This window comes from Coregonus clupeaformis, chromosome 29 (assembly GCF_020615455.1).
Source record: "Coregonus clupeaformis isolate EN_2021a chromosome 29, ASM2061545v1, whole genome shotgun sequence".
Lineage (NCBI taxonomy): Eukaryota > Metazoa > Chordata > Actinopteri > Salmoniformes > Salmonidae > Coregonus > Coregonus clupeaformis.
Genome location: NC_059220.1, coordinates 33458588 through 33473587, shown reverse-complemented (window position 1 = coordinate 33473587; position 15000 = coordinate 33458588). Strand labels below are relative to the sequence as shown.

At 45.5% G+C, this 15000-nt stretch overlaps 1 protein-coding gene across 4 annotated transcripts in view; it reads left to right on the top strand.

The window, feature by feature from the left end:
* LOC121545064 (estrogen-related receptor gamma) overlaps window positions 1-15000 on the top strand; it is a 96136-nt gene that overhangs the window by 28132 nt on the left and 53004 nt on the right. For all 4 annotated transcript variants that reach the window (XM_041855424.2, XM_041855427.2, XM_041855423.2 and 1 more), the window contains 2 exons: window positions 161-576; window positions 4052-4168. In XM_041855424.2, coding sequence (XP_041711358.1) covers window positions 161-576; window positions 4052-4168 — 533 coding nt within the window. The remainder of the gene's footprint in view (window positions 1-160; window positions 577-4051; window positions 4169-15000) is intronic.

Sequence of the window (15000 nt, the reverse complement as noted above, 5' to 3'; positions counted from 1 at the left end):
ACATGTTGTCAAGCCTTTTCATTATGACCAACTCACCAATAACAACATGTTGTCAAGCCTTTTCATTATGACCAACTCACCAATAACAACATGTTTTCTTATGTCTCTCCTCACTCTACCTCACTTCCTCCTCCCTCCCCCTCTACCTCCCTACCTCCAGGCTCCTCTGCAGAATGTCCAGCAAAGAGCGCCACCTAGAGTCCAACTGCCCGTCCTACATTAAAACCGAGCCCTCCAGCCCCGCCTCACTGGCAGACAGCATCAACCACCACAGCCCTGGGGGTTCCAGCGACGCCAGCGGCTCCTACAGCTCAACCATGAACGGCCACCAGAACGGCCTGGACTCCCCCACCCTGTACGGGCCTGGGGCCGGACCCTTGGGCCCCGCCGGGGCCTCCAAGCGCTACGAGGACTGCTCCAGCACCATCGGGGAGGACTCGCAGATCAAGTGCGAGTACATGTTGAACTCCATGCCCAAGCGGCTGTGCCTGGTGTGTGGCGACATCGCTTCGGGCTACCACTACGGCGTGGCCTCCTGCGAAGCCTGCAAGGCCTTCTTCAAGAGGACCATCCAAGGTTGGCTTTCACGCTCCCTCCGCTCAGGGTCAGGGGTTAGGAGGGTTAAAGATTAAAGGTCAGGGGTGAGGGGTCAGACCTGTTTTTTAATTATTTGTTATGTTAGGGTGCCCCTAGTCTTTTACTGCAATACACAGGCACACGCTCACACGCATACACACACACACACACACACACACTTGCAGCTCTATTGGCCCCTGCTTATAACTATTTAATTGGTTTCAATAGGATATTTCCAATCTTTACAATATGATATGCTGATTGAATAGAGAGATAAAACATTGTTCTACCTCTACTTCTGATCTGATTGTTTGGAGGAAATCCTGGGTCAGACACAGGCCAGGGATTATGATTAGAGGTCAGAGTTAGGGTCAGGTTAAGGGTCAGGAGTCAGACTCCTCCTGTCTAAAGGCTTTATGGTAGATAAGCAGCTTTCAAACTTTAATAAAGATCAGAGATGGATAAATGGATCTAGAAATTATACAAGCATCATTAACGTTACTGGATCACTTCTGATGAGATGCTTAGATTATGGTATTTACTAAGAAAAGGCCATAGATAAATGGGACTGATGGTACAGTATACATGACTTAAATGAAGTGTGTGGATATGAATATACACACTGCCTGAATCTGAGTGAGAGTGACACTGAATCAGTCTATATGATGGCATATTTTATTTATTTAATGGACCGTCATTTCCAATTTGATGGACATGTTAGATTCAGGATTGACCAGTATAGATATGTGTGTTTAGATTAAACAGGTTTACAGACATGGATGCAGTAGAACAAGTGGGTCATAATATTGTACTTGGCCCTGACACAAGCCAAGACTCCGATAGGCAGCTGTGTGTGTGTGTGTGTGTGTGTGTTGGCCCTAGTTCTGGGCAGTGGTAGACATATTGGTATGTTTCAAGCCATTAGCCAATAAAACTGCAGGTAATCACCACAGCCTCTCCAGCTGGACACCACTATAGCAACCTGGCTGGAGAGAAGGAAGGACAGATGAGAGAGAGAGAGAAGGGGAGAGAAAGAGAGAGAGAGAGAGAGAGAGAGAGAGAGAGAGAGAGAGAGAGAGAGAGAGAGAGAGAGAGAGAGAGAGAGAGAGAGAGAGAGAGAGAGAGAGAGGGGAGAGAGAGAGAGAGAGAGAGAGAGAGAGAGAGAGAGAGAGAGAGAGAGAGAGAGAGAGAGAGAGAGAGAGAACACAACTGCCAGAGGAAGAGGAATTATCAACCTGGCTGGACTGTCAGAGAGGGGACAGGAGAAATGGTGGAGGAAGGAGACAGGAGAGGGAGGGAAGTGGAGAGAGATGTGAAGAAGGGGGCAGGGGATGGAGGGATGGAACTGTACTCCTCCCCCAATCTGCTGTGTGTGGGGAAGGTGGGAGTGTTAGTGGGTGTGTGTATGTGTATGTATGTGTGTGTGTGCGCGTTTGTGTCGCAGCGAGGAGGAAGCAGCACTCGGAGGCGCTGGCAGCTGGTGTTGCAGTGGCACCTGTCCAGTGCCACCTGACATCCTGCATCTATCACTCCCTTATTGGAGAGAGAGAGTGAGAGAGCGAGAGAGAGAGAGAGAGAGAGAGAGAGAGAGAGAGAGAGGGAGAGGGAGAGAGAGGGAGAGAGAGAGAGAGAGAGAGAGAGAGAGAGAGAGAGAGAGAGAGAGAGAGAGAGAGAGAGAGAGAGAGAGAGAGAGAGAGAGAGAGAGAGAGAGAGAGAGAGAGAGAGAGAGAGAGAGAGGGAGAGAGAGGGAGAGAGAGAGAGAGAGAGAGACAGAGAGAGAGAGAGAGAAAGATAGACAGAGAGAGACAGAGAGACAGAGAGAGAGACAGAGAGAGAGAGAGAGAGAGAGAGAGAGAGAGAGAGAGAGAGAGAGAGAGAGAGAGAGAGAGAGAGAGAGAGAGAGAGAGTAAAAGGGGAATGGAGGAGAGATATAGAAGGAGGAGAGATATAGAATAGCAGAGAAGAGAAAGGGAGGGTGAAGTAAAGGGGATTTGACCAGAATAAAAAAAACTGTGGATGGGGCGATGACAAGAAAGGAGAGAAATGGTTGAAGGGTGGTGGGTAAGCAATGAAAGGGGGAATCTGAAGGATTCTATTCTGTTCCCTGCCCACTATGTTTCCTTACTTCACGGAATAGAACGGGGACAGTATATACGATATGAGACAGAACACATGACGGTGTAAGACAATGGTCTCATATCGTACCCCCATTCTATCCAATTCTCTACCTTTTTCCTGCCTCAGAGCAGACCCAGGTCCTATGTGACCTTCATTAGGTACAGCCAGGGTTCCCTACTCATATATAAGTCATGGGCCTCATTGACTTGTGACTCGGCCTGATAGATGATATGTGGAAGAGAGGATGGGACAGGAGAGAGCTAGAAAGACTCTTATTGCATTTTTGAGTGGAAAGAAAAGGGGGAAGAGAGGGAGAGAGAGATCTAATACTGTATTCTGCCTTCTTACTCAAATTGCATTGCCTCACACCTAACAGCTCACACACACACACATCATGTGTGTTTTTATACCCAGGGCACATAGCACAGGACATTGACATGCAGTAGAAACAAGTATATCGCTCTCAGAGGAGATTGGTAGGATTTCACCCCGTATGTATTCCCTTACCACTAACACCACCAGACAGGTCTCCTATTGAATATCCCATACACATATACATGCAGCACTGGGCACCAACACACACACATACACACACACACACACACACACACACACACACACACACACACACACACATACACACACACACACACACACACACACACTTGTGGTAATTAACATAGAGAGACTGAGAGTAGAGGAAAGGAGAGGATACGTGTGTTTATTTTCCTAGTAAGGTAGCATATCAGCCTCCACTCAGCAGGCTTGGTGATTGGTCAGGACGCCAGGTCGTCATCCAACCTAGAGGTCACTGTAGGGTCAGGTGCCAGGTCAGGGGGCGGGGCTTATGCTCTGTAAACTCCTTTTGGCAGGCTAGCCCATGTGCACACACACACACACACACACACACAGGCTAGTCCAATGACCAGCGTGACCCCATAGAATGTTGGCAGTGGGTCAGTGTGTCTGTGTGTTTCTGCCCATTATTTGGCGGATGTGTACATATACATGATTGTAGGTGTGTGTGTGGAGGTTTATCTTGATAATGAGCTACATTTATTAATCAGATCAGTGGATGCTTCCTGCTGTCCAACACACTAATTTTAGTCAGACGTATAATCTTATCAAATTGTTGTTTCTGTGTGTGTGTGTCGATCTCTCTCTCTCTGTTTCTCTCTCTCTCTCTCTCTCTCTCTCTCTCTCTCTCTCTCTCTCTCTCTCTCTCTCTCTCTCTCTCTCTCTCTCTCTCTCTCTATCTATCTATCTGTATGTGTGAGTGTGTGAGTGGTGTGTCCCCACTAGCTGCTAATAAACACTGTGTCTCCCTCTATCTTCCTCCCTACATGCCTTGCCACAGGGAACATTGAGTACAGCTGCCCTGCCACCAACGAGTGTGAGATCACCAAGAGGAGACGCAAGTCCTGCCAAGCCTGTCGCTTCATGAAGTGTCTAAACGTTGGAATGATGAGAGAAGGTAGGATATACTCTTTATTCACACACTCATGCTATTCTTTTTTTCTAATTGTCGAAATGATGAGAGTCACACCTTTCCATTCACACACTCACTCCATCCTTAAATTGTCTGTATGAGACGTAAGAGGGGAGAGAGATAAACACTCTTTCATTCCAATCAAATCAAATCAAATCTTATTTGCCACAAGCGCCGAATACAACAGGTGTAGACCTTACAGTGAAATGCTTACTTATAAGCCCTTAACCAACAATGCAGTTTTATTTTTTATTTATTTTTTTGTTAAATAAAAAATAGATAAGTAAAAAATAAAAAAGAGCAAATAATTAAAGAGCAGCAGTAAAATAAAATAACAGTAGGGAGGCTATATGCAAGGGGGTACCGGTACAGAGTCAATGTGCGGGGGCGCCGGTTAGTCGAGGTAATTGAGGTAATATGTACATGTGGGTAGAGTTAAAGTGACTATGCATAAATAATAAACAGAGTAGCAGCAGCGTAAAAGAGGGGGTTGGGGTGGGGGGGGTAATGCAAATAGTCCGGGTAGCCATGATTAGCTGATCAGGAGTCTTATGGCTTGAGGGTAGAAGCTGTTAAGAAGCCTTTTGGACCTAGACTTGGAGCTCCGGTGCCGCTTGCCATGCGTTAGCAGAGAGAACAGTCTATGACTAGGGTGGCTGGAGTCTTTAACAATTTTTAGGGCCTTTCTCTGACACCGCCTGGTATAGAGGTCCTGGATGGCAGGAAGCTTGGCCACAGTGATGTACTGGGCCTTACGCACTACCCTCTGTAGTGCCTTGTGGTCGGAGGCCGTGCAGTTGCCATAACCAGGCGGTGATGCAACCAGTCAGGATGCTCTCAATGGTGCAGCTGTATAACTTTTTGAGGATCTGAGGACCCATGCCAAATCTTTTCAGTCTCCTGAGGGGGAATAGGCTTTGTCATACCCTCTTCACGACTGTCTTGGTGTGTTTGGATCATGATAGTTTGTTGGTGATGTGGACACCAAGGAACTTGAAGCTCTCAACCTGTTCAACTACAGCCCCGTCGATGAGAATGGGGGCGTGCTCAGTCCTCTTTTTTTTCCTGTAGTCCACAATCATCTCCTTTGTCTTGATCACGTTGAGGGAGAGGTTGTTATCCTGGCACCACACGGCCAGGTCTCTGACCTCCTCCCTATAGGCTGTCTCATCGTTGTCGATGATCAGGCCTACCACTGTTGTGTCGTCGGCAAACTTAATGATGGTGTTGGAGTCGTGCCTGGCCATGCAGTCATGGGTGAACAGGGAGTCCAGGAGGGGACTGTGCATGCACCCCTGAGAGGCCACCGTGTTGAGGATCCTTACCACCTGGGAGCGGCCCGTCAGGAAGTCCAGGATCCAGTTACAGAGGGAGCTGTTTAGTCCCAGGGTCCTTAGCTTAGTGATGAGCTTTGAGGGCACTATGGTGTTGAACGCTGAGCTGTAGTCAATGAATAGCATTCTCACGTAGGTGTTCCTCTTGTCCAGGTGGGAAAGGGCAGTGTGGAGTGCAATAGAGATTGCATCATCTGTGGATCTGTTGGGGCGGTATGCAAATTGGAGTGGGTCTAGGGTTTCTGGGATAATGGTGTTGATGTGAGCCATGACCAGACTTTCAAAGCACTTCATGGCTACAGATGTGAGTGCTACGGGTCGGTAGTCATTTAGGCAGGTTATCTTAGTGTTCTTGGGCACAGGCACTATGGTGGTCTGCTTGAAACATGTTGGTATTACAAACTCAGTCAGGGACATGTTGAAAATGTCAGTGAAGACACTTGCCAGTTGGTCAGCGCATGCTCGGAGTACACATCCTGGTAATCCGTCTGGCCCTGCGGCCTTGTGAAAGTTGATCAGCTTAAAAGTCTTACTCACATTGGCTACGGAGAGCGTGATCACATAGTCATCCAGAACAGCTGATGTTCTCATGTATGCTTCAGTGTTGCTTGCCTCGAAGCGAGCATAGAAGTGATTTAGCTCATCTGGTAGGCTTGTGTCACTGGGCAGCTCGCGGCTGTGCATCCCTTTGTAGTCTGTAATAGTTTTCAAGCCCTGCCACATCCGACGAGCGTCAGAGCAATTAAATCTTAGTCCTGTATTGACTCTATGCCTGTTTGATCGTTCGTCGGAGGGCATAGCGGGATTTCTTATAAGCGTCCGGGTTAGAGTCCCGCTCCTTGAAAGCAGCAGCTCTACCCTTTAGCTCAGTGCGGATGTTGCCTGTAATCCATGGCTTCTGGTTGGGGTATGTATGTACGGTCACTGTGGGGACGACGTCATCTATGCACTTATTGATGAAGCCAGTGACTGATATAGTGTACTCTTCAATGCTATCGGAAGAATCCCGTAACATATTCCAGTCTGTGCTAGCAGAACAGTCCTGTAGCTTAGCATCTGCGTCATCTGACCACTTCCTTATTAACCGAGTCACTGTGCTTCCTGCTTTAGTTTTTACTTATAAGCAGGAATCAGGAGGATAGAGTTATGGTTAGATTTGCCAAATGGAGGGCGAGGGAGAGCTTTGTACGCGCCTCTGTGTGTGGAGTAAAGGTGGTCTAGAGTTTTTTTTTCCTCTGGTTGCACATTTAACATGCTGGTAGAAATGAGGTAGAACGGATTTAAGTTTCCCTGCATTAAAGTCCCCGGCCACTAGGAGCGCTGCCTCTAGATGAGTGTTTTCCTGATATTACAGTTTTTAATGTCCCGTTGGTAGTATAACCTTAATCTTAGGTCATCCCATTTATTTTCAAATGATTGAACATTGGCTAATAGGATTGATGGAAGAGGAAATTTATTCGCTCGCCGTTGGATCCTTACATGGCACCCCGACCTCCGTCCACGATATCTCTGTCTCTTTCTCATCAATTATAAATAACGCAAAAAAACACACATAATAGTACAATTGGTTAGAGGGCTGTGAAATGGCAGCCATCTTCTCCGGCGCCATCACACACTCACTCTATCCTTCTCTAACTGACCGAATGGTGACACTTGCTCAATCATACACACATTTTACTACTTGAGATTTTTAACAGTCGATATAATGACAGAAGGTAAGAGAAATGTCCACTCTGTCTTTTATACACTCACACTTTTATTCAAGTACACTCACTCGCTCCTATATGAGCTGTCCCTCCGTGGGCATGATGAGAGAAGGTAAGAGACATGCACTCCTTCATTTACACACTCACTCGTTCCCTTATTCACCCACTACCCTATTCCCAGTCCACTCTCTTGGATGAAAGGAGAGAGGAGAAATGATTTATTATAGAAAAGAAGAGAAACAAATGTGAGAGAGGGAGGGAGGGTGAGGGTGAACGAGGCAGAGAGAGAGAGAGAGAGAGAGAGAGAGAGAGAGAGAGAGAGAGAGAGAGAGAGAGAGAGAGAGAGAGAGTCAAGGTTGTAATTGATCGGAGTGTTGGCCTCCTCCTCTCCTCCTCACAGCGGTCAGATCTCTGGTGTTTTTCCTACGCTCTTCCTCGACCCCTCTACTCCTCACTTTCTTTTACACACACACACACACACACACACACACACACACACACACACACACACACACAATCCCCCCCACACACACACACACACGATCCCTGTGTTCATGTCTCCTGTAAAAATTTACTTTTACACAGACTTTTTTGAAGTGTTCTTTTTTTCCGTTTGAAGTTAGAGTTCTGTCCTCCTTTAATAACCTAAAAGCTGCTCTGCTGCAGTGTGTGTGTGTGAGGGCCCCTGTGGTCTCAGCCATCAGCCCAAACATACTCTGTCACACCAGCCTTGAAGGTACCCACTCTCCCCCTTAACACACACACACACATACCCCTTGCAGGCACGCTTTCCTCCGTTCACAGCTCCCGACAGCCAGTGTGTGTGTTTTTGCATGTTTGTGTATGTTAGTCTTTGCATGTGTGTGTGTGTGCATGTGCGTGTGTGTGTGTGTGTGTGTGTGTAGGTAGCTGAGGGATGTGGCTAAGGGTTTGATGTGGCACGTCGTCCCCTGAGCAGCCAGACAAATAGCAGCCTTTTGTGTGTGCCTGTGGTCTACCCTACACAGATACATCACTATGGCAGACCATGGCACCCCCATTTGTTGTAAAGTGCTTGAATGTAATACAGGGGTCCCGCTCTACATATGAATAAGGGTCATTTGGAAAATTGATTCATCAATTTTCTTATTTTCCCTCATGTCTCTTTTCGAGGGGAAAAACTACAACAATATAAAGAGGTGTTCGCACACAAAAACACACTCCACCTCTGGTGTGCCTGATGGAAAATATTTTCAATGCTTTTGTTGTTGGAGACCCTTTGCTCTCTCTTAGCCTCCTTTTATTTTAGCTTAGCTTTATCCCTACAGTTATAATACAACTTTACCATTTACCCTTAATTTATTAGCATACTTTAGCTTACCATTCCTTTTACATTATGGTACAGTCAATTTACAATACAAATGTAGCTTAGCATTTCCTTTTCATTTACAATACAACTTTAGCGTAGAAATCCCCCTACATTTACAAAACAACTTTAGCTTAGAATTCCGTTTGGGTTTACAATAAAACTTTAGCTTAGCATTCCCTTTGCATTTACAATACAACTTTAGTGTAGAAATCCCCTACATTTACAATACAACTAGGTTACCATTCCCTGTTTGTGTGTATGTGTGTACTGTAAAATATGATAATGTAGCCCCTTAGGGTGTAAGCATCTCAGCCTGGCCCTGCTAGAGATGTCTGGGGACGTTCATTGTGCCTGGCTAGTTCTGTCAGCGTCACGGCTAACTCACGTTGTCATCACCCCTACAGCTGGGAGGAAAGGTGGAGACAAGGGGAAATGAAGGGAGGGTGGAGGGAGGGTTTGAGGGGGGTCATGGGGGTTATTTGTGGCGGTCCAGCAGCTCGGCCCTTGAGGGGGATATATGACTGAAATTAGCCCTGTCCCCCACGGGCTAAAGAGCGGGGGAGGGGGAGGGGTCAGCAAGCCAAATCAGATAAGATAGCCTCTGCCCCTAAACTAGACACCTCCCCAACGCACACACACATACACACATGCACTCGCAAACCCTAAACCACATAGAGGTGATATCAACATCCCAATCTTATCGTTATCTGAGAGGAGGGGAGGGAAGGAGGATATGAAGCCATATACTATCTTCTGTCATTTCATCTCTCCATTTTTCTCTTTCTCCACTTCCCTCTCTTTCCTACTCGTACCTCTTTTTGGTTCATTCTGTCTCTCTTTCCCTTTTTGTTGTCCCCCTGTCTTTCTCTCTATCCTCCCCAATCTGATTCAAAGCCCCTCTTCCACCTTTCCCCATGCCAGACGCTGCCTCAAATCCCCTTAAAGTACTCTACCCACTGACTTAACCAGCCGGGCACTTATCCCCTCCTCACGCCAACCCACCGGCTAAACCAGCTTTAACACAGGAGAGTAGAGGAGAGGGGGAGAAGAGGGGAAAAGAGAAGGAGAGAGGACAGGAGAGGGAGGAGTGGAGACTACATCTTCGTCTCCTCTCCTCTCATCCCCCCCTCTTTTTTCCTCTCCTCTCCTCTCCTCTCCTCTCCTCTCCTCTCCTCTCCTCTCCTCTCCTCTCCTCTCCTCTCCTCTCCTCTCCTCTCCTCTCCTCTCCTCTCCTCTCCTCTCCTCTCCTCTCCTCTCCTCTCCTCTCCTCTCCTCTCCTCTGTATGGAGCAAGAGATTTGATTTTCTCTGTAATTAATTCATATGCCGCCCCAGAGTCCTGGTTAGGCCCATAGAGAGAGGGGGACAGACAGAGGGAAGGAGGAAAGGATGGAGGTAGGGTGAGTAGGAGAAGTGTCAGTGATGGGATGCACCTACGAATATGTTACACCTAATTCATAAGCAGGCAATTAAGGCTGTCCAATTACTGTGTGTGTGTTGGGAGGGTTCTGTCCTAACAACTTGAGAGTTTGGATTCTGACAACACAGGAACGCACACTCACACACCCATGGGAACATAGGAGAGAGGTAGAGAAGGAGAGAGGGAGGTAAAATGTCAGGAGAAAGCGGTGGGCGTGACCGGATTGAGAGAGAGCGAACACAAGCATTCAAATAAAACAAAATAACATTTTTTTTTTGTCACATGCTTTGTCACTAAAGCCCAATTTAAACGAAAAGCATTTTTTTAAAGCACGTGAACGAGTGTGCTCACGTTGGAAATAGAATGCATTTGAGTAAATGAGAGAAAACGACTGGCCACGAGTGTCAACGGCGTCTACGGCGTCATATTGCATCAAATTAGAAATGTTCTTGCGTCTACGTGGAGCAATGCTGGTAAAATATGTGAATAAACGGCGTGGGTCATTTGTGAAAAGGAATTACAGGAATTGTTATGATTTTCCCTATGCTAAGTAGACAATTAATCAAATTCAATCAAACGTATTTATAAAGCCCTTTTCACATCAGCAGATGTCACAAAGTGCTATACAGATGTAGTTTAAAATGTATTGGGCTGTGTAAGCTAAGGTTTATCATTCAAATAGGCTATACATTTGAAAACAATTGCAGCCTACCTGTGTTGATTTTGATCGCATATAGTATAGGCAGGCTACGGCTGGAAAATTTGAAGACTCAGATTTCAAGAGAGAGTACTGTTTATTTAGAAGAACGAGACTTGGTTGTTTATAAAGCTGTGCTGGTAAAGTGAAGGGAGATATTGCCAGAAAATAGACTGGAATTGTGACATGTATAGTTAAAAAGTATCTGTTTAGTGTTAATAAGTTTAACTGCCAGTGCCAATGATACATACAGTGGGGAAAAAAAGTATTTAGTCAGCCACCAATTGTGCAAGTTCTCCCACTTAAAAAGATGAGAGAGGCCTGTAATTTTCATCATAGGTACACGTCAACTATGACAGACAAATTGAGAAAAAAAAATCCAGAAAATCACATGTAGGATTTTTAATGAATTTATTTGCAAATTATGGTGGAAAATAAGTATTTGGTCACCTACAAACAAGCAAGATTTCTGGCTCTCACAGACCAGTAACTTCTTCTTTAAGAGGCTCCTCTGTCCTCCACTCGTTACCTGTATTAATGGCACCTGTTTGAACTTGTTATCAGTATAAAAGACACCTGTCCACAACCTCAAACAGTCACACTCCAAATTCCACTATGGCCAAGACCAAAGAGCTGTCAAAGGACACCAGAAACAAAATTGTAGACCTGCACCAGGCTGGGAAGACTGAATCTGCAATATTTAAGCAGCTTGGTTTGAAGAAATCCACTGTGGGAGCAATTATTAGGAAATGGAAGACATACAAGACCACTGATAATCTCCCTCGATCTGGGGCTCCATGCAAGATCTCACCCCGTGGGGTCAAAATAATCACAAGAACGGTGAGCAAAAATCCCAGAACCACACGGGGGGACCTAGTGAATGACCTGTAGAGAGCTGGGACCAAAGTAACAAAGCCTACCATCAGTAACACACTACGCCGCCAGGGACTCAAATCCTGCAGTGCCAGACGTGTCCCCCTGCTTAAGCAAGTACATGTCCAGGCCCATCAAAAGTTTGCTAGAGTGCATTTGGATGATCCAGAAGAGGATTGGGAGAATGTCATATGGTCAGATGAAACCAAAATATAACTTTTTGGTAACAACTCAACTCGTCGTGTTTGGAGGACAAAGAATGCTGAGTTGCATCCAAAGAACACCATACCTACTGTGAAGCATGGGGGTGGAAACATCATGCTTTGGGGCTGTTTTTCTGCAAAGGGACCAGGACGACTGATCCGTGTAAAGGAAAGAATGAATGGGGCCATGTATCATGAGATTTTGAGTGAAAACCTCCTTCCATCAGCAAGGGCATTGAAGATGAAACGTGGCTGGGTCTTTCAGCATGACAATGATCCCAAACACACTGCCCGGGCAACGAAGAAATGGCTTCGTAAGAAGCATTTTCAAGGTCCTGGAGTGGCCTAGCCAGTCTCCAGATCTCAACCCCATAGAAAATATTTGGAGGGAGTTGAAAGTCTGTGTTGCCCAGTGACAGCCCCAAAACATCACTGCTCTAGAGGAGATCTGCATGGAGGAATGGGCCAAAATACCAGCAACAGTGTGTGAAAACCTTGTGAAGACTTACAGAAAACGTTTGACCTGTGTCATTGCCAACAAAGGGTATATAACAAAGTATTGAGAAACTTTTGTTATTGACCAAATACTTATTTTCCACCATAATTTGCAAATAAATTCATTAAAAATCCTACAATGTGAATTTCTGGATTTTTTTTTCTCATTTTGTCTGTCATAGTTGAAGTGTACCTATGATGAAAATTACAGGCCTCTCTCATCTTTTTAAGTGAGAGAACTTGCACAATTGGTGGCTGACTAAATACTTGTTTTCCCCACTGTATTTGAAAACAATAATGTTATGCCTACCTGTATTGATTTTGATCACAGGCATATAGCCTAGGCAGGCTACGGCTGGGAAACGCGAGGATCTCTGATTTTAAGAGAGAATACTGTCATGTAGAAAGAACAAAACTAGCTAAATTCTTTATAAACTGCTCGAGTGTGTTAGCTACGACTCTCCTCACAACTCTCCTCACACAGGCAGGTACGATGGCTCACATAGGACATATAAGGTGAGTCAAAAGGAACACACAACAATCATTGACAAGGGATAGCAAACATAACAAATACAGCTCTTTATTATGGATTCTCATGACAATTACGTTAGCATACACTACGCAGTGTATGTGAATTGATGCTGGCAAGTCTCGCGCGTACATTTTTATGCCATTGACGGCGTCTCTCTTGGTGATTTCGTCTTAACAGTGAAATGCTTACTTATGACCCTTCCCAACAATGCAGAGAGAAAAAAATTAGAAATAATAGAAAAATAATAACACAAGTAATAAATACTCAATGAGTAACGATAACCTGGCTATATAGACGGGGTACCGGTACCGAGTCGATGTGCAGAGGTAAGAGGTAATTGAGGTAGATATGGACATATAGGTTGGAATAAAGTGATTACAGGATGGATAATAAACAGTAGCAGCAGCGTATGTGGTGAGTCAAAAAGGTTGAATGTAAATAGTCTGGGTAGTTATTGGTTAACTATTGAAATATCTATCATCTCACCTCTTTTTCACCACTTCAGGGAGGGAGAGAGGGAGGGAGGGAAGGAAGGAAGAGGGAGAGGGAGGAGAGACATGGCTGGTAGGTGTTGGAGTCCCACTGTGCGTGTGTTTTACCAAACAACCTCTGCTACACACACCTACCCAATCAGTTACATATATATCAGGTAGTAAAACTACTTACCCAGACACACAGACACACACACAGACACACTCTCCCCGTGGTATTTCCCCTCTGGCGGTGGCTGTCGGGTAGCGTTTAATGAGGTCATAATGATGCGTCAGCCAGAGAGAAAGGTCAGGGGGCGGGGCTAACAAACACATCCTATCTCCCTTGGCACCCAGACAGAAGGTGACACACACCTCTACACCCTCGATCTGCCTCAATTAGGGGGTACAGGAGGGTAGAGGGGTCCCTCTACTCCCCCAGTTAGCAGTGGCCTTAGGGGGGGGCTCTTTAGTGGCTCTAGTGGGGGTGGATGGAGGGGGCTGGTCCTCTGTAGCTCTTTACTCCTTAATAGAGCTGTGTTGTCCCACCAGACAGAAGGGCAAAATAGAGAGGGGGAGAAGAGATGCTATGGCTGTATTTGTTTCCCTGAGATAGTTTGTGTTTCCTGTCTACTAGCAGCCCAGTATGAGCTACTCTCCGATGCAGGCTCTGCAGCCTGCTACCAACTGCCTCAGAAATAGACCTTGAAACACAGCCAACGTGTGTGTGTGTGTGTGTGTGTGTGTGTGTGTGTGTGTGTGTGTGTGTGTGTGTGTGTGTGTGTGTGTGTGTGTGTGTGTCTCTCTCTCACACACTCAGTCACTCTCTTCCAAACACACTGCAACACACTATTCTGCAACACACAGACTGAAGCCATCCACCCGGTCACACACATTAGGTCTTGGGGCAGTGGGGCCGGAGTTGGCAGCAGAGCGTGTGGGTATGTGTGCAGCTGGTCAGACACTGGTGTCCCTATTCCTCAGGACTCTAGTCAAAGCTGGGTACCACAGTTTACTATTCAATCACATTGTGTCGCTCGTGTCCACTGAAAGCTAGAAACCTTAATTAAAACAATAACAAAGCGGATACCCCGCCTCTGTTTTGGTAAACAGCTGAGGGAAGGGCCTGGTGAAATGTAACCACTCTCCAATTCATAGACAGAGCTATGGATTCAAGGACTGACCATGTTACGAGGCTATACGTGTTTGTTTACATTTACATTGTTTAAAAACAAGCGTATTCATTCCCCTATGTATTTATTTGGACAGTGAAGCTAAAATGTTTAATTTGGCTCTATACGTCAGCATTTTGAATTTGAGATCAAATGTTTTATATGAGGCGAAAGCACAGAATGTCACCTTTTATTTGAGGGTATCTTCATACATATCTGTTTTACCGTTTAGAAATGAAAGCACTTCATGTATCTAGTCCCCCCTTTTGAGGGAGTCATAAGTATTTGGACAAATTCACTTATAGTGTATTACATTTAGTCAAAAGTGAAGTATTTGGTCCAATATTTCCAGTACACAATGACTACATCAAACTTGTGACTCTACAAACTGGATCCATTTGCAGTTTGTATTGGTTGTGTTTCAACTTATGTTGTGCCCTATAGAAATTAAATAATGTATTGTGTCATTTTGGAGATAACTTTATTGTAAATAAGAATAGAATGTGTTTCTGAGCACTTCTACATCAATTTGGATGCTACCATTATTACGGATAATCGTTAATGAATC